The sequence below is a fragment of the Anabas testudineus genome, chromosome 11, assembly GCF_900324465.2.
Source record: "Anabas testudineus chromosome 11, fAnaTes1.2, whole genome shotgun sequence".
NCBI classification, from domain to species: Eukaryota; Metazoa; Chordata; class Actinopteri; order Anabantiformes; family Anabantidae; genus Anabas; species Anabas testudineus.
Genome location: NC_046620.1, coordinates 4,484,774 through 4,504,657, shown reverse-complemented (window position 1 = coordinate 4,504,657; position 19,884 = coordinate 4,484,774). Strand labels below are relative to the sequence as shown.

Below are 19,884 nucleotides of genomic sequence, written 5' to 3'. Positions count from 1 at the left end.
TGTTATTTATAGACATTTAAACCACTTAGAAATAAAGCTGCATGCAGGAAATATGTCAAACTAATGTTTAGAGGCAAATTTGTAGGTGACAGAAACCTTTTATTTAAACCACAAGCCACCTTTGATAGACATCTGGCACCTCTGGGAGGTAATGTGAGACATACTCCAGCAAAGGTTGAACTTAAAAGCACAGGGAGCTGTCACAAAATTAATGTTAGCCTAAGTAAAATTGATGTTTGCCTGCTGCACAAGTTAATAGCAGTGGTGCACGCATATTGGTTAATGCATCTGGAGCAAATCCTGCTTTTTGTCTTATATACACAACAATAGCTGACACAAGATAAATGCCAGATGTGCAATATAAATGTAAAAAGGCATGTTAGAGATGACCAAATTACAAACAGGCAGAGCGTCAATCTTGACAAGCTCTGTGAATACAGGGTTTAATCATTATTATTGATTAAACACACACTGTTATAATCAGAGACTGTTCACTCTGCTCCTCTATCAGCTGTCACAGATTTCCAAACTGAAGCCCATGCAATAGAGCCACTGGAATATTAACTCAACAGGCAAGTTCTAAACACACATCAACAGTGTGAGCCGTCTTATCTTAAAACTTCATAAAACCCAGTTCTCTGACTAGATCACCTGAAGCCAATGGGCAGGTTTCCTTCTTAAGATAATGAACATTTTCCACTCATTACTTTAGTCATTCCTGCAGTTTAATGCACAAAAACAACTTTTATCCTGTTGATCTCCTAAGGAACTCTGTTATCTGTTGTTTTCTGCTCCATGCCTGAGGACACGTCACTCATTATGTTGTTCGGAAATCTGTCTATAAGTTGAAAAACAGTAAACAAACCAAAATGCAGGTGACAGTTTATTTAAAGCCATACACTGCACCTGATATTTACTTTTTCAACACAGTGTAAAGAGAGTTTGTTTAAAAAAGACAATGTTGCTCTTGCTGCAAGTGTTTACTAAGTGAGTGCTTCAACAACTGGTGGAAACAGATTGTGTTCGAGTATTTTTGTGAAGCTGAGTGGACAACAAACTGCAGCGTGAGTCACGAGATTCCTGCCCACGTGACTGGTGGTTTATCAAAAAGTAATACTGTCAATTGCATTTACAAATTGCCAACTTTGCTGATATCAGCTGCAAAGTGCTGATATGTCCGTTTAAATTCAAAGATGCCTGTATTTATACCATGCTTATTAAAATGATTTCCATATCTACATACAGATCACATTTTAATAGCTGGTGAAAAAAAAAACAAAAGTGAAAGTCAGAAAAAAAAGTTATGCATGTTAAAAGTTCACTGTCAGGTGTGCAACGTCCAGCTCTGTGTCTACAAATGCTAATATGTTTAAATCATAGTAGCGGAGGAAGTAGTGACAGCCATAATTGTAGTAGTAATACATAACTGACTAAAAGTGGGAAAGCCTTACCACAACAAATGACATTTGTAAACTAGAACCTATGAAAACACTACTCATACAGAGAGAAAAAAGCCACAGCATGCACTTGCAAATGCAAACTCTAGTGTTTACAGTATAGTGTTTCCACAATGCAACAAAAGGTCAAGTACAACTCAAGCGACAAATCACAGGAAGCACAGTTTGCTGAATTTTAGTGTGTGAAAAACTGTTGTCATTGGAGTTTAAACTAAGCAACTAACTTAATTCCAAGTATTGCACAGGCATGTTGCCTCTTACATCGCTGCGAGCTCCCTTGTGCACAATGTCTGGCTAAATAATGGAAACACACAAGTTGAGAAACTGCAATATGCTTTCCACTTTAGGACAGATTTAAGAGCTTCAAGCTGCGGCATTTTGGTGTCCAACAGACACCAAATTTTGCAAGAACTGTGGTGGAGCAGAGTTCTTTCAGCATTCTTCCTTTTCTCAAACTGTCTCAACTTTCCACTTTTTTAATTTTACCCGGTGAAAAATGCTGATCCTTTCCTTCTTTTGTTTATTCAAATTCATAGAAATATTCCCATATTAAGAGTTCCATCCCTAAACCCAAAGCAACACAAACTGGTATTTGAGAATCTACTGATTTCTCTAACCAACCGATCCATTTCTTGCTTCAAGGACATAAAATAGTTAAATATGCATTTTAACATAAGTATTAATTCATTTACAATCAAGTGTGTCCATGTTGGGAAATATGTTTTTCAATGAGTGTGCAAGGGATGTATTGTTCCTGTTTACACATTAGGACGTCTGTGTATTGAAATAATAAATGTGACAAATAACAACAGCAATCAGTCTTTGCTACGTGGTTTTATGAACTTCTATTGGAATGCATCACAAACAGTTTTAATGTCGACAGTTAAAAATATAAAACAGGCACATGCAATGCTCACTCTGTGAATATAGTCCAATATGGTGGCCGTAAAACAGTTTCAACACCATCGCACTTTTTTTCTGAAGGTGGCAGCTAACAAACTCAAAAAATATCTAACAAAAGGCATTTTAAGGAAAAGAAAAAAATATCCTGAAAAACAGACCCACTCCTGGTGACTAATAAACCACATGCCGCTATCGGATCTCCTATGGTGCTTGGAGATGGAGCCAAAAGACAGACAAGCTGGCTGTGATAGTTGATAACAGTCATTTGAAGGCAGATTACTAATGGGGTACGAGCATATGATTCATACGCATACAGACAACAAGACTCTTGTCATTTGGGACAGGTTAGGCATTGTGACAGAGTATAATGGGGTACACTGGTGACTGACACATAAAAATACGTACACATGTTGACGTATACGACACAGTGGGAGTGCATTAAATCTAAGTGGGCGAGCTAATATCTCTCTCTCTCACAAACACACACACACACACACAAAGTACACAGACACACAACAGGTTAGTGGGGAGAGGTAAGTGGGTTCATGCGTGGGTGCACAGAGCACACAAAGAACACAGGAATAGCATCCATGCCCACTGCATGTGTGTATGTGTGTGTTGCAGATGTCCCTGCTGACTCATAGCTTGTTCGTTTGTCGTTCAGCTTTCACAGATTCCGCCTTTCTCCCCCTCAACACCACTGCCATCTCTTTCTTTCTTTCTTTTCTCTTTCATTCTGTCCCTCCCTCGCTCAGCCTCTCCTAAGACACAGTCTCCTAGCAACAAAAGCTTTTAGCGCTAAAAATAAATGGCCGAGTCACGACGAACAAGACAAAATATGATTCAATTACACAAACTTGCAGAAAGAGTTTAGAGTTTGGGCACAGGTCCACAGAGCTACAGCGCGAGGGTGTGATCCTTCTAAAGCTGCCCGATCAGCGGAGACCTGTCGCTGCAGCGCTGGCTTCACTGTCATGCTGTGTTTACAACGGAAACAACGTGCTGCTCTGTCCCAAAAGTACTGAAGAGTTTTCACTTCCACTAACATAGGCACAGATGAAGCCTGATCATCCACATACAGGGTGTTTCTTCTGAAGGGATTCAGAAACACAGATAGCAGAAGAGACAGATACAGAAAGTTAAGTATCTGTTACAGCTGGGGTCCTAATGTAATGTGAGTAAAACCAGAGATTAACACACAGTTGGTGTTAGCAGAAAGCAAGAGAGGGTGGGAAGAATAAAGAAACAACAACACTGTTGACATACAATCTATCAAGAAATCACAAAAGTCACTGTCACTTCTTTTAGGGGGGGGAAGAAGGATTAGTCAATTCTTCACGTCATCTCTAAATTTTGCAAGCATGTGTTGCTACAAGCTTCTATCCATAAATCTTTATGAAAAGGTTCCCACTAGCAGTGTTTAAACAGTACAACACTGTTGTATATACAATTTCTAACATCTCTAACATAAAAATGCAGTAATTTTATAATCTTGCGTGTGCCACTGGTGACAAGATTTTTACTTACACTTTAGCTGTTTGGTATTCTACTTTTTTTGTTAACAGAGATGGACCATAAATCGGTTTCAATCTTAATTTAGAATGTGCTATTAAATTAAGTAATTATTGGGAGGTCAATGTCCAGTATGAAGTTTTCCTGAGTAAATGCCAAATTGTAAAACAGAGTTTTTACAAACAACAGTTGATGTCACTTAAATAGGCCCTCATCAGCAGCTAACTGTGTTATTTACAAAGCTGCAAATTAGTGAAGACTGAAGTAGAAAAGCAAACCTAAAAGGTCTTTGTACTATCTGGCAAGCTCTACTCCAGACAGGAAGAATTTCTGATTGTTAGGCGGAGGTATAATACACCATTTCAAGCCTCTGTGGATTCTATATATAGCCAAGTACAGGGTAGAAAACTCATTTACTATTAGCCTGCAGTCCCAAGCCACCTGTGTTCGCCTTTCCAAGAGAAACACAGGATCCATGCAGCCGCAATCAGTGGGTGAGGAGGTTTTCTTAGTAAGTCTGACGTCACCACAGTTGGAATACTGCTCATAATAACTGATAGCCATCACTGGGGTATTGTCCAGAAAGTCTGCAGCTGCAGAGACAAAACACAAATGACCACCTCCTGTACGTCTCTTGCTCTGCAACAAGTTTCTTTAACATGCTGTTCCATCTATCCATCTATCCCTCCGTTTATTTTTCCCTCCCTTCCTCCTATTCTTTAGTGGGTCTATATTTAGTCACTGGAAAGGTTGGTGTGCGTCTGTCTGCAGGGTAATAAGCAACACACAGAGGTAACAGGCCAGACTAAATGGCCAGGGGCTGGCTACTGAAATCTGGATGGGGTCTATCAGTGATGGGATCAGGACAACATAGAAAAGCAGGAAATAAATGGGTACAGAGCAGGAAATGGGGAATCTCCGTTGGGCGTGAACAGCACTGGCATGTGCAGAAAGTTAAATTGTGAAGAAAACACACAAATAAAAACTCTGTAAAGTCTCACATGAACATTTAAACTGTTACTAGTGATCTTGTAATAAAATACTGACAAACCTCTACACCTAAAACAGCCTAAAAGAAATGAGAAAGGTCATTTTAAAGTTTCAGATGATGAATTATGACTCGTGCAGACCTGTCTGTCTGGGTTGTCATTTTTGTCTTGCTGTGTAAACTACCTGTCTACAATACTGGGATCACAACAGACAATCTAACACTGCTTTATTGAGGAGTCCTGAGCCTCAAACTACTGTTTAAAAACCTTTGAGCTGATCTCATAATTACCCTTAAAGGATGGAGTTGAGATTCAAGGAGCCAGTGGCTTAACGCTGGGGAGGAGTCCGAGAAACAGACGAGTTGAGGAGGAAATCAGGTGGAAAGGTAGAGAAGAGGAAAAGTGAAAAAGAAGAGCAGAAGGAGACAAAGACGGGCAATCCAGCAGAGATCAAAGGGAAATGAGGATGGCCGCCCACAGGTGCATAGTGTGAACCCTCACCTCGGATCTCACATGATTCCTTCATTACATAAGGCTCATAGAGAGACAGACAGATGAACAGACTAACAGAGACAGACTGGGAGAGGAAGGCGGGGAGACAGGACTGGTGTCAAGGAAGAAGGGAAGATAAATAAAGACAAAAATACACAGACAGAATAAGGGAATTGTTAAAAACATAGTAGCTGTGGATATTCTTAGACTGGGATATAGATATGTATCAGGATGTAGGGTGTGCATGTTCATTTCCCAACCAAAGAACAAAGACGCTCACTGTGAAGCCGAAGAGAAAGAGAAGACTTCATGGAAAGAGAGAGAATGACAGACAAAAAGGGAAATGAAATACAAGTGTGCGTGATTGAGTGTTTTCAGTGGAGGAACCGAGAAGTGAATAAAGATAGAGACAAGAAGAAGAGCTACCTGAATACAAACAGTACACCAAGATCAAATATGATAATTTTAACAGTGGGTTTAATACTGAAGTTCCCTCTATGGGAGTCTAAAACTGAACACATCTGACTAAACTCTGAATTCTCCAAATATTTGTGGTGATCAAGTGGTGAGACTAAGGGTTTGATACTCCACTTTCTGCCAAGAAACAATTTGTCATTAATAATTTACATATGCACAGAATGAGTTGTGTAAGGTTTATTGGCAGATTTGTGAACACCGCTGGAGTTTTAAGTAGTCATCAATGGAGTGGCACCGCATGGCTTAAATCGGCCCACTGGTTCTCTTGGGGATGATGTGGTTGCCTTCCAGCTCAGTGCTCAGAAATCCATCTTCCAAACAGTCTGTGCTGTGAACGATGCTTCCCGTAGACTGTGAGCCATCCAAACAAAACAAAGCCTCACCATTTGGGATGAGCAGTTTTAGTGAACAGGCAGCTGCAGTGCTGTTAAGATGTAGTGGAAAGCAGAGAGTTGGACTGAGTGCCACAGAGTCAAGCTGTGGACTGTAAAGTGAAGCCATCAAGTGTATAAACTATCCCTGCTACAACGGAGACAGGTAGGGCACTCTTATCTGTGACACGGCGGCTGCCCGAACCCGCCAGACAGAAAGCTGTCGCGTCCTGGAGAACTCCACAGCACCTAGGAGGCAGCCAAGGCTGTGATTAAGTCAGCTCTGAGTTGGTGTGTGTGTGTCAATGTGCATTCAAGAGTCAGTTATTATACACTGGTATGAGGGACTGATCCTGCTGCTTTTATCAGGCTCTTCAGGGTTATACAGCTGATTCAATGGTGTCAAAATCATTTCACTGTGGCAACGTGCCCACAACATTCAATCTCATCAAGATGTATAATTAAAGTGGCTGTGGCTCCAAAAGGAAGTCAAACAGGCTGAACAGACTGACTGGAGGAAAGTGAGCAGATTCCACACGAAGGGATTATCTGTCTTATGTTAATGAGAAACCAAATCCTAAACAAAAGTCACATCAGCAATGATCTTAGAGCTCACACTTTGACCGTCAATCTGCAGCTCCTGAGCTCTGGTTGAAGACATATCAGTTGCAGGCCTGTATTCACACAAAGGAAGAGCACGTATGTGCATGGACACGTGCTCTGAAACTCGTCTGAGCACGCCTTCCTTCCAGAAAATGACAACCCTGTAAAACATTCAGCTGTAATGAGCTGCTGGCTACCTGACTGCCTCTCTGGAAATCTCATCCCTACTTCCTACAGTCAGGGCGGAATTTGGTTGTAAGGAACAGACATTTGTGTGTGTGAACCGAAGTGAGCAAGAACCACAACTTGAGGCAGAGGATTACAGACAGGAGAGAAGAGTGAGATATGACTCCTTGACTGTCTCCATGCAGAGATGCGCTGAGGCAGAACAGATGCGTTTTATCTGTGCAGACACGTGCACACGCACACACACATACAACTTGTGCATGTTTATGATACATTGTCTGCAGGAAATAAAAAAGGCCGACATCCTGCAGAGAGAAGTCAACCAATGTTAAACCCAACAAAGCAGCGAGCACCCCAGTTGGGCAGTTCTTATGCTGATTTACAACATCAATCTGAGCCGGCTGGCAGAATGAACTTGGAGACCAGTCATTAACCGGAAGGCTATGGATAAAAAAAATTACAGTAAGCAGCAGCCATTGTATTAGTAGGCAGGGAAAAACCAATGTATCAGAGTAAGGGAAGTCACAACAGTGAAGCAAACTGAATCCAAATTGAAGGGAAATGGGTAAAATAAATCTCAAATGCTTTTTCTAAAGAAGCATGTGGATTAAATGACATAATCAGATTAGGTGTCCTGCACTTGCACTACTGTCAGTAGTAAAAAAAGATAAGAAGGAACAGCCCAGTAACTTGGCTGTTAATGTAAAATGATGCCTTAGGACAACTTGTATGTTAAGAAATGCCAATGTAGAAAGTGAGTGATTTGCAGAGCAGCAGTGGTGCAGCAGGGACTTCACAGAGGGAGAGAGAGTGAAGATAAATATCTGCGTTTAAATCTGGCTTCTGTGTTGTGGTTTGGTCGCCAGACTACTTTCATTTTCCTCCAACACACACACACACACACACACACACACACACACACACACACACACACACACACACACACACACACACACACACACACACACACACACACACACACCAGTTAAAAATTTGTGACTTCAACTGTTGGATTGAGGCATGTGCACACTAGTGTACATGTATGCGCGCGCGCACACACACACACACACACACACACACACACACACAAACGTGTCACCACAGCCCAGAATAGGTCTGCAGCTCCAAATCCAGGGAGCTGGTGGAGTGACTCATTTTTGTACTCCCTGCCAATCAAATTTCATCTTCTCCTTTCACCTCCCCCTCCTTCTTTCCCATAACGCCGCTTTCCTTTCAGCATCTTTCCACACAGACAAAGAGGCTCCACTGCTGATTACAACTAGTAGGACAACCAGCTCAACAATGCAAGAGGTTCAGTTCAGGGATGTGAACCCATTTGAAAAAAGTAGAAGAATAAAGAACCTATTCTTTCTGCATTTCCATTTGAAATAAACTGTAATTGTGTCTAAACACTGCTGAAGTCATAAAACTTCAGGAATACAGTAATCACATAGCAGCTTTTTATTACCACAGGGTGTCAAGAGCAAATATCAGAAAGGAATGTGCATATTTGTGCACTGATTAGGACCTGGATGCCAACACATCAGCAGTGTTTTTATTTCTCTATGAAGTTCCACGATACTCTAATCCAAAAACTGTATAGTCCAAAATTAAAAATGTGTTTGTCATTTAAAAGTAGTAAACAAAAATTGATCAATTCATGGCCCGTTACCATCCATGCAGTCCATAGCTGCAACTATAAGTTGAGAGACAGAGAATTAATCAGACACTGTTTTGATAAATCATATATATATTTTAGTCATTTAAGTGGAAATAATCATTTGCTGGTTTTAGCGTCTGAAATGTGAAGATCTTACCCTCTTCTTGGTGATTCATTACAGTAAACAGACTCTTGGTCGAACAAAACATGCCTGCTGAAGACGTCATTGTTAGGCTCTGGGAAATTTCAACAGGCACGTTTCACACTGTGACATTTTATAGACAAAACAGTTAATCAAGAAAATTCTCAGCAGATGAATCTATAATGAAAATAATCCTTAGCTGCAGCCCTTTACAGAACAAATAGTTAGTTCTCCAAACTGTGTTACACAGAACAGACTGAAAACACTATTACTATCTAATATTTTTAAATGATTCACTGATTTATCTCCTTGGTGTCAGAATCAAAATGCAAAAAAAAAAACAACACCATTTCTGCTCACACAGCCCCTGAATAGACAGAAAAGACACCTTGTATAATCCCAAAATCCTGAAGTTTGTCACTGAAAAGAAAAAAATCTTCTCTACTTAAACATGAATATTTGTCACTAGTGCCAGAACGCTGTGGTTCAAAGCTGCCACTCTTCAGTATTGGCTCATTATACTGTTGATTTACACTCGTAGCCCATCGTTCAATCACAGTGACAGCGATTCGCTCTGGGTGAGTGTGTCCATGAAATTCTTAAAATGTAAAACAGCCAGCAAGGGACTTTCTACATGTGTGATGTCTGGGTGCGTTAGTCAGCCTTTCCTCATTGGCAGAGCCACCGCAGTCTTAATTCTTCAGTCTATTACATTAAAGCTGGATCATCTAGTCTCTAGACTGAGTGGCTCGCTCCCTGTGTGAAAACATTAAAGACAGAGGCACGACGGCGTCACCGCAGGGAGATGGCAGCCCAAATGAACAAGCCACGCTCACTAGCTATAGTAAGAAAATTAAAAGAGTGTGTCTATGTGTGTGTTAATGCAAGACAGACATCACCCATTTCAGGGCATGTGGGGGGTCCAGATCCCCTAATAAAGTGTGTGTGTGTGTGTTGTGAGTGGGCGAGATGAGCGAGTGAATGTCTGAGGGACTAAGTGACTTTCACATTTCAATAAAACAGAGACCTGACTCATTCATCACTGCCATCAGCCCTGGGGGTTTCAAACTGCCAACGGGGACAACAAATGGATCACAAATCTACTTCTTATGAGTTAGCAAATGAACAAGGACAGGACCTAATAAATTCAACATGTAAAGAGATGCTCTTATTCAGCGGTTAATGGATCAGCATTCCTCTGCATTTAGATCATCTGTTTCAATTAACTCATTCCTCAAGTCATCTATGCAAACAGAAGATAGCAAAGATTTTTCAAGACTTCAAATTTAATGTTAGTGCCGAGTTTCTGATCAGAGTTTAATGTTTTTTTCCCAGCTGTAGGTGTGTGGGAGAGTCCAAAAATGCTTCCATTGAAATCAATTACAAAAAGTCACCCCAGGCTGCTAAAAAGTGCTCTGTATGACCGACACCTAAAGCAGCAGCAACACCATTTAATAACAGGATTCTTGAAAGGCCCACCAAAAAAAGAAAACGTTATCTTATGATGTCTCATCTTGTTGGATTAAAAGTCCAAATACTTTTACAGTGATTTATAGCCAAGAAAAACAGGTATCCTGTAAACATGGCTGTTTCATTACCTCATTTTGCTTAAAAGAAGACCTAGCTGTTTTTCTGCTTTTTGGCAGATCAATTAATCAACTCATTAATATTCAGCTCTAATGTGTCAGTGAAAGAACTCAGCTTCTGTCTTCATACATCTTAGATTAATAGCAAATTGCTTATGGGACATAATGTACAGATCATTTTTGCACTTGGTCGTAGACAAATGAAGGATGGAGAAAAGTTGTAAGTGTATGGGAACAAAATGTTCAATGAACTTGTACTTGTCTGACTGTGTGTGAGAGAAAGTGAAGGCATGTGTGAGAAAGAGACAGTGTGAGTGTGTATGCTGCCTGTGTGTTCGTGGTATGGGGTGTGAACTTTTTCTTTGAGCAATTAGTCTTTAGTTAACACAAACTTCCTATATTTTAGGTTTGAAACACCCTCATACACAGAGTGACATCAAACATAAACACACCAGTACAAGTAGTGACACCATGGGTGTGTAAAACCACAGTGTTCCCAACAGACCCATGACTGGTGTGCACACAGCAGAAGAAAGAACATGCTCTGTTGAATCTGTCTCTGTCTCTATTTTTCACAAATCTAAAACCTTCTCCTTGAACTTGAGCTTAAAATGAGCGTGCATCACCTCACATACCCTTTCTCCGCCAGCACGAACAAGGTGCTAGTTCTGAGCTGATCCTAGCGCTCGTTCAGAATTGGTTCGAACTGCAAACCTTCTAAGAACCTTCAGTTTGTTTTCCCACAAGGTCCACAGAGAGCCACATCACTATACATGTCTGCATACATCTGTTTTCTCAGTCAAACTAATGCCAAGCACAATAACAGACATGTTAATGTCTCTGTACAAGCGTTGCTTCTGACTTTACGAGCCTGAACTGGCAACACTAGCGGTTCAACATATTTGCATTGCTCGTGTTGATCTATGTGGATAGAGATTACAATCAACAAGAAACGTAATTACCCAACAGTAGACTGCAGGCAAAACTGAAGAGAACCTTTTATAATTACATTTGTAGTAAAATTTATGAAAACAGAAAAAAGGAAAATCACTCCCTGTTTTTAGATACACCCAACTACTGTTTAAACCTGCTGTACTTCTTTTAACCATGGATGGCCCCTGGCACCCATTTGTAAACGTAATCATAATAATTTAAGAGATTTATGACTGTTGCCAATCATTGCACACGATTATCTGCTGTGCTGGCAGTGACTTGCAGCCTCTCGTCATGTGTATAAAATTTGTGTTCACGGTAACCTCTGGTACTGTACTGCTTAGAAATCACTTAAAATCAGCTGGAGGAAACTGTCACTTTATAAATATGCCTTTCAGCCAGCCCAGATGTGTCTTGGATTTGGATATAATTGCTTTGGATTCAAAGACAGCATTACAACAAACGATCTTTTTTTTTTTTTTAGCCTACACACTGCTGCCATACTGTTACTCAAGCCTTTTAGTCGTTGACATGCATTTTTGTTAACGTCCCTTAGAAACTCCTTTACACATGTGCACCACGTCCAAGACAGAAACTTCATTCAGCTGAAATCCAACAGTATTGAGCAAACTTCAAATTGAATCTTTCTATTACATGATATTCAGGGAGTCTTTACTTTCAGGGGGCTGCCAGGAAAGCAAGTGAGCACAAATGTGTGTAACGTGCACGCCCCTCATAGTTCTACACACCTTTTAGACGAGAGCATCTGCCTTATTAAATAAAATTTAATCCATCTGAAGTCCTTACTGCTGCAAAGCACTACACAGACCTGACCTTGTCGATCAGGTGCATTTTCTACATTTCTGGTTTCAATCATGTTCTTTATCAACAGAACAGCATTTGTAGAAATTATATTTTGTGAGAATAGGACTAAATATTTAGAAGCTCACATTTTTAAATCAAGCAGTGTGGGGTAAAAATGCAGGTGCAACGCCAACAAGTGTATGGGCAGGAAAAGTCTGGCTTGGATCAACCACGTCCAAACAACCACAAAACCAGACTGAGCTCTTTCTCTCACTGCAACCTGTTGGCACAGTTTTCCCCACAGTGGCTCCTGTGGTGGTCCGTTTGGGGAAAATGAGTCCAATTTATTTCACATCACTTTACAAATGGTTTCTGAATTAGCAGATTTTTTTTCTTACTGAAGACTTTCCACTGCTGTTGGAACATGCTGCCAATGAATGCCACTGTTGGATTTCAGTGTGTGTCAATGCTTCCATTCCTAAAAAACATAACGTACATGTTGCCACTTATGCAGGTCTCTCTAATTGCCCGAACATAACCTGGCAGGCTTCCTCTAACCACTCCTCCAAGTGAAAACAGACTCACTAAAAACATATAGCCTTTGGTGGGTATTTTTGCTCTGACAGCAATTTAGTTGTAACTACTTTAGTCCTGGCAGTGACGGTGGTAATATGGGCAGTGTTATACGGAGCCACACAGGACCACACCTAGTCTGTCCCTTTATCCTTTCAGAAGTGCAGAAGTCAGACTCTGGTGCTGGTAGAGGTCTCCCCCAATCCTTCTGGTCAAAAAGACTATCAAACTAACCAGGGTGCCTTCCCTCCATCTCTCTCGTTCATCTCTCCTTCTTCTCGAGGACAGCTATAACACACATCACGGCTCTCCATACACCTCTTTCAGTGAGGATGACTCCAGCCAAAACAGACAAAGACAAGCACAAACCCACCTACACCTTCTCTACTTTCTCAGCCTTGATTAAAAACCCTTCAATTTCATTTCGGGGGCAAACGGTGAAAAAACATTTTCATGAACAAAAGCTTCACTTAAAAGGGTTATTTGCCAAATATTTTTAGGGTCAACACACAGGCTTAAATATTTTTCAAATGTATAAAAGTTTATGTAGGAGAGATTTGTAAGTGTGAAGGAGACTGCGGCCGGAAACCCAGTATCCTGCCAGGTGTCTTCCTTATCTGCTCAGTCGAGCGAGTCGCTGGTTCCACTTGACCTGCTGTCTTTTCATCTGCCCTGCTGGAGGTCTACCGTCACAGAGCCAACACAGACTCAGGCAATCGTAAATGCTTACAGATAGTCAGCAAACAAGCCCGGCATTTTAGAAGATGGGGGCATTTCGGCACTAAAAAGATGTACTGACAAGAGTGTACAGATAAAGGAGGAAGCTGTACATTGTCTAAACTGGGTCTGTATTTCTAGTTTCTGAGAAAGTTCATGTAGGTACATCCCAGGAACACGTAGGGTTCACAGTGTTTTTAAACCAGATCCCCATACTCGGACAGCGTAGTGACATGTCCTACTTTCTGATAGTGTATTTGTGTTACTCTCATGAAGAACTGGCTACATGTAGACAACTGGATGCTCTAAATATGAACATAAAGGGTTTGGAAGAAGTTAGAAGCTTCTTTCTAAATTCAACACTTGTCCAAAAACCACATAGAGAGAAAACCTCTCACAGAAGATGCAGTGAGAACAATTTCTCCTCCAGCAGCAGCCTTAATAGACAATCGCATAGTACAACCCTAGGATATATTCCAATTTGAGTAATGGCTGCAACACTCATTTGTTCTCCACTGGAAAGTTTCTCTATTGTTATTGCTTTTGCACCTGCATGTACAGCCCACAGCTGAATTTTACATGTCAAAGCACAGTCTACTGGTGTTGTTAAAAGTCATCCTGAGAACTGTAGGAGATCACTAATTGCAGGAGGAGCAGATGAGGCGGCTTGGTGTAAAATGTGTACATAAAAAGGAAATTACCACACTTTATCAGAAAGAACTACTGTACTGCAACATTTACAAAGCAATGATTCCTAATGTCATCGGAGAGCAACAGGAAAGATTATACAGTATCTGCGCTGCTACAGAAACAACACCACTGAGCCTACAGTAAAGACACTTAGGATTCTCTAAAACTCCACAGACGCCTGCTGAGATAAATGTAATATAATATATCTGTTCAATAAGAAAAGATGTAAAACAAATGTTGAGTACAATGGCACGAAATTGATTAAGATTTTAAGTCATTATATAATATATTCACCATAGGATATATAGGAAACTGCAAAATCCTGACAAAAACACTTAAAAATTCAGCTGTTGTTACGCTATTCTTGGGTTTCTAAACAAAACATGTCACCTTGTACTTGCCTTTATCTGTGTGCGAAGGTTTCATTCCAAATTCCTGAATACAGCTGCAGGCATCGACGTCTATCAACACTCCCAGTCTCCCAGACTGACTGTGAAGCTTTCCTGTGCACGAGGCCCCGGTGTTTGTTTGGCCATCGTGTCCAAGCTTGTGTGATTTGTCTATTCTCCTAGCTTTGTATGGGTCACTAAAGCCACTGTACATACACACTTCCAGGAAAAAGGGCCCACCGTAACATCGAGAGGTGCTCATGGCAACACTGACCTGGGCCACCACTTGATGACACACCAGAGAAATGCTGACGTCACGCTCCTGTAGTTTTTTCCAGGGTCTGCTTGCCCAGACTCGACTCAGTAGTAATCAGGAATGTGATCAGGTCAACGCAAAGGTTGACCTGATCACTCACAGTAAGCATATAATTGGAGGGAAACCAGGGAAAGCGTACATCCTGAGAGGAACACTGGAATTTAGGGGGTTTTAGATTATGGTATTTTCCTCCTAAATGGACTCTGCTGTGATTTAGTGTTTGAAACTGAGACTTGGTCTGTATGCTTATGTTTATGGCTTAAACTGACTGACCTGGACTATTGCAGCCATAAATGAGTCCAAGATCTGATTACAGTTATTTCTTCTTTCAAGAGAGGTATGTACAGTTCCTTTTGGAAAGGGATTTCTCACACACACACAAAACAAAAAACACTAATATTACATATATTATGTATCTGACCTGAAACCAATTCATGGTTTTCCTCGAACAGATGCAAACCATAGACACACTTCTATTTATATAACAGAAGCTTCATGTTTAGTCACTAGGCTCCATGCACAGGTTCAGCATGGGCCTTCAAGGACTCTGCAGCTCATGAAATGAACATCACGCTGACACCTGGTTGCAGAAATTAACAGCAAAAAACACAATAACATCTGTACTTATTCACAGAATGTCTAAAAAACAACATGTTGATGTACGTCAGTCACAAGTTGCCCTTCTCAACGACAAACAACCTAACGTCAACTTGTAGTATAAATGTGCCGTCTCCGCTGCCCAGTGCTTACAGCATAATATAGTAAAGCGGTCAGACAGTAATACAACATGGTCTTTCCAAAGAAACTAACAGGGTCATTTTTTTATATAAAATAAACCCTTGGTTCATTAGCTTTGGTCTAACCAGTGTTATTAGAGCTGTTTGAATATGTAGAAAGACGTCTACTTGCTCTTCCTGTAATTACAATAGCCTGAGTCAACTGCCCGCAACCAAATGGTTTTCCTCCAGGGCAATTTGGTCTCGCTGGTAAAAGTCCAACACTCACTTTGTTGTGACCACATCAATGTCAGGTAGAGCCGCACAGTGACAGACATATGGGCACATATACACTTACACTCACAAACACATAAATACACTCACAGTCATAAACAGCAGCCCAGCCCTCAGCAGACTTAACAGCAGCTAATTCATGTATGGCTCCTTTCACTCCACACACACACACACACTCAGAACTGCACAAAGCGTGCTGGCTCACTGGCCCAGCCTGTCTACAGCTGTGACGTCTTACATGTGGCGCGTTGTTGATATAAGGAGTAACACAAGTGGAAAATTGGAGCTGGTGGGCCAGACTGCTGACTTCCTGATGGGAAGAGAGTAGCAGTTCATATGTAGAAATATATATATATAAAGATCTGGGTTACCCAATGGGATCCCTTAACATTACCATGGGTCTCTTTATAAAAAACCTTTATGTTAAACTGTGACCTACATCATACTGATGTCACTGCAAAAACTACACAGCTTCGATTAGAGCTTTGACTCACCAGTGCAAAAGAGCAACTTCATTACAATCCCTAGAAACTGAGGGAAGTTGGTATGAATCATACAGTAAGTGTTGAGAAAAAGGAACTACCGAAAAGTTCCTAAACGAGCTGGCTTTCATTTTAAAGCCAAGCAAAACCGACACACAAAAAACAGTGTGAACCAGTGGAATGTAAAAAAAATAATAATAATTTAGAATTAGACAACAGGGATCTATCCTCTGCTGTGTGGCACAATATTAAATCAAGGTGGTCTACTTTTAATATTCATGAAGCTGCAGCATAGCCCTGCAAATCTTATCATATGCACAATGTTTAGATGTCGGAAATATTATGAAAATGTGTTTCAAATGCATGGAACATGCAAAAAGGAGTGCAGTGCCTATCACTGTTGCTTGAAATCAAGACATTTCTGGGGTCAAATTGGAGGAAACTGGTGTAGGTTTCTTCCCACAGTGCAAACACACACACACACACACACACACACACACACACGTTAGGCTACTGTCTCACACCCAATGTCACCAAGTGTGTATAATTGATGATGGATGGATGCACACAACAATGATGATACAAAACCATTCCTAATTTGGAGTTGGAGGTAAATTGGGTACAATGATGAGCTCCATGGTCAGAATCAAAAAGTGTAGTTTAATGGGTCTACTCCCAAGTATACCAAGGCTGTACTACCCATAGGCACAGTGAAAACAAAAAAAGACATCAGTCAAAAGAACAACAGCTGACTCTGGTGACTTAAATATACTTCAGCACTTAATCTTCCCACCAGTATATCATATATATGGTTTGACACATCTATGTAGTGACAGAACCTTTTGACAAACAATCCCACAGTGGATAAAGCCGCCCGTGTTTAAGTTTAGACTTTGTATTTAAGCAGCACAGAGATCTAGCAGTCATATTTCTAATTATGATGTTGTGTTGTGGTGTGGCATTCCCCTCCTTAACATCCATTGTGGGAACTGGATCTTTGCCTGCCCAAGATTACCACACAACACTTCTGACTAAACTGAGTTTAAAAGCACCTAAATGCACAATAGAGGGGAAATCATAACTTATGGATGGGAAAATCGTTTCAATGAGAAGAAAAGAGTGGAATTTGAAATAGCAGGAGTTGAAATCAATTTAAATTCCTGAAGCAGCTTAGTTGCTACCTACAATAAATCAATTCACTAGGATCCAGTTCTTACACAACACAAACTCACATAAAGTCCCTTCTTACAGGAAAAGGAGAACATACTGAACTTTGTAAACAAATGGACAAAATATGTTTTCTAGTTTCCTTTTAGGAGTCTTGTACCAACAACCTAGACAGCTTAACACCCACTGCACGACCAAATTGATCAAAAGCAGGGGTATTTTGGCTCCCAATCCAATCACCTTCCACCTTTTAATGTAGACTTTGATGTAGTGATAAATGAAAGTGTGCTGCCTGAGGAACCTCAGCTAAAAAATAACACAATCAAAATGCAAAAACACCCAGGTCAGGTGCTCAGGTTGTCTCACATCTGCTGCATGTGCTGCACATTGAACTGGATTTACCGCTTCCCATGCCATTAGTCATACACAGAACAACAGCTTCAGCACTGAACTTTATATTTCAGTCACATTTCCCACACCACATGGTGAACCTTTAGAGGACCTGCGTGCAAAATAGAGTAAATGTTATCACCTCTTTAATGCTTTATCAAGCCTTTCAAAGTGGGGGTCACTGATACGTGCAGTCAGCAAACATTAGTTTCATTAAATCATTAAATAAGGTTTTTTCATGCTGTTGCATCAACTCCATCTCAAATGCAAAGGGTCAGTGCACTTTGGTCTTTACTCTAAACAAACTCTACAGTTGCCCCCAATATAAACCTCCGCTTAAAGTTTGCTAATTGTGGGGGGAAAGTTTAAAATATACCCTTTAAGTTTGCTTTGGTTCTTTGGAGTGTGGAAACAACGTGGCCCCGTGTAGCAGCGAGCTTTTCGGCGTGCTGAAACAATAACAAGGGGGTCGGATGGGTCCAGTCTAGCGCCATAACTGTGTCACACTTTCCTTGGATCGGAGTTTGTTAGCGTGCTAAGCTGCTAGCCGCCGCAGCTACAGGCGCTGTTGTTTTCATTTGAAGTAGAACAGCACAAGAGTCCGAAAAAAGTTGGTTTAACGCGTGTGTGAGCGTCGACTTACCCGTGTCCGCCGGGGTTTTCATCTTGGTTGCCGTCTTCGTTGTGTTGGTTCAGTCACTTTCCCCGTCGACTGATAACTTTAGACGTTAGTTAGCTAGCTGGTAGCTACGGTAGCTAGCGGAGTTAGCAGCGACACCCCACTCCTTCCTCCGGTGTTGTTCTCACCAGCGGCTTCTTAGAAGGAACCTGACCCGGGCAGGAGCGCTGATTTTCCGCGTTCAAAATCCGCAAAAACTTCGTGCGAGGTTCTGCTGTGTCGCTCGGCTCGTCGACGACCGCGGGGAAACTTTTCTCTTTCGTGCGGGAGTGTTTGTTTTTCAGCAGGGGGGCTGCTGCTGCGAAAAAGTTGCCCCGAGCCTCGGAGGGGGGGAAATCCAGCCGCCCGGGTCTGAATGGCGCAGGTCGAAGTTTGGAGGAGTCGAGCTGCCGCCGGTCGGAGCTGGAGCGACGGAATGCGGCTCTAGACATTCACCCCGAGTGCTGGAGCGACGTCGCATGGTCCACTCTTCATCATCATCATCATCATCATCAGGCTCCTCACCGACAGTCAAACCTCGGCGCTTCTCAAAGGAACAAAACCACCGACTGTGTTCCTCGTTCTCCGGCTCAGACTTTTTCTTTTTCCACTCACTCACTCACTTCGTGTCCGCTCAACCCCCCCTTCCTCCGCCGGGGTGTCGTGTTTCGCTCTCCTCCTGCCACACGGGGCCGCCCACGCTGACCCACGGAGGGAGGGAGCGGGAGAGGAACCGAACGCCCACTGGGCGCCAAAGATCGTCTATGGTTTTGTGAGATTTGCTTTTATTTCCACGCTAAAGGTGAAAAAGGAGGAAAAGGTCCTCTCGGTTAGCACCTATTAGGACATTTAAATGATTATAAACCAGGTGGGGGTGGGCGGCCATCTGCCTCAGCTGGTTGGACCTCTGAATAGTCAGTTAACCTTTTAATAATCTTTAAAACACATCAACTTATTCTGTTTTAATTGCAGAATGCTGATCTTAAGTTAAAAGCTGCATATCACACTTCTTTAAGGGGCCTATAGACACAATTAAATTGTCATTTTAACCTTAAATATGACCAATCTATCCTAGTGTTTCATCAGGTTAGGACAACAAAACCCAGAAAAGTTCATCAAGGTTTTTTAATTAAATTGTTTTACATATAAAGTTCTGTTCTATCAAGATATTGTAAATGATCATATTTGCTATGAGTGGCCCATGTTTTCAACAATTTGGTAATGTAGGTGAAGTTTATGTCCTTCGATAAAAAGTATAATTAATTTGCAGATGGATTAACATATTTTAGACACAATATATACTATAAATATTAATCTTCCGGTCAGTTGAGTTGACCACTTTGTAGGCAACAATCAGGACTTTGAACCTGGTGCAGC

General features: G+C 41.3%; 1 protein-coding gene across 1 annotated transcript in view; it reads right to left on the bottom strand.

Moving 5' to 3' along the window:
* erf (Ets2 repressor factor) overlaps nucleotides 1–18,621 on the bottom strand; it is a 32,954-nt gene extending 14,333 nt beyond the window's left edge. The window contains exon 1 of the mRNA XM_026347833.1: nucleotides 18,493–18,621. Coding sequence (XP_026203618.1) covers nucleotides 18,493–18,514 — 22 coding nt within the window. The 5' untranslated portion in view covers nucleotides 18,515–18,621. The remainder of the gene's footprint in view (nucleotides 1–18,492) is intronic.
* Nucleotides 18,622–19,884: the final 1,263 nt, after the last annotated feature.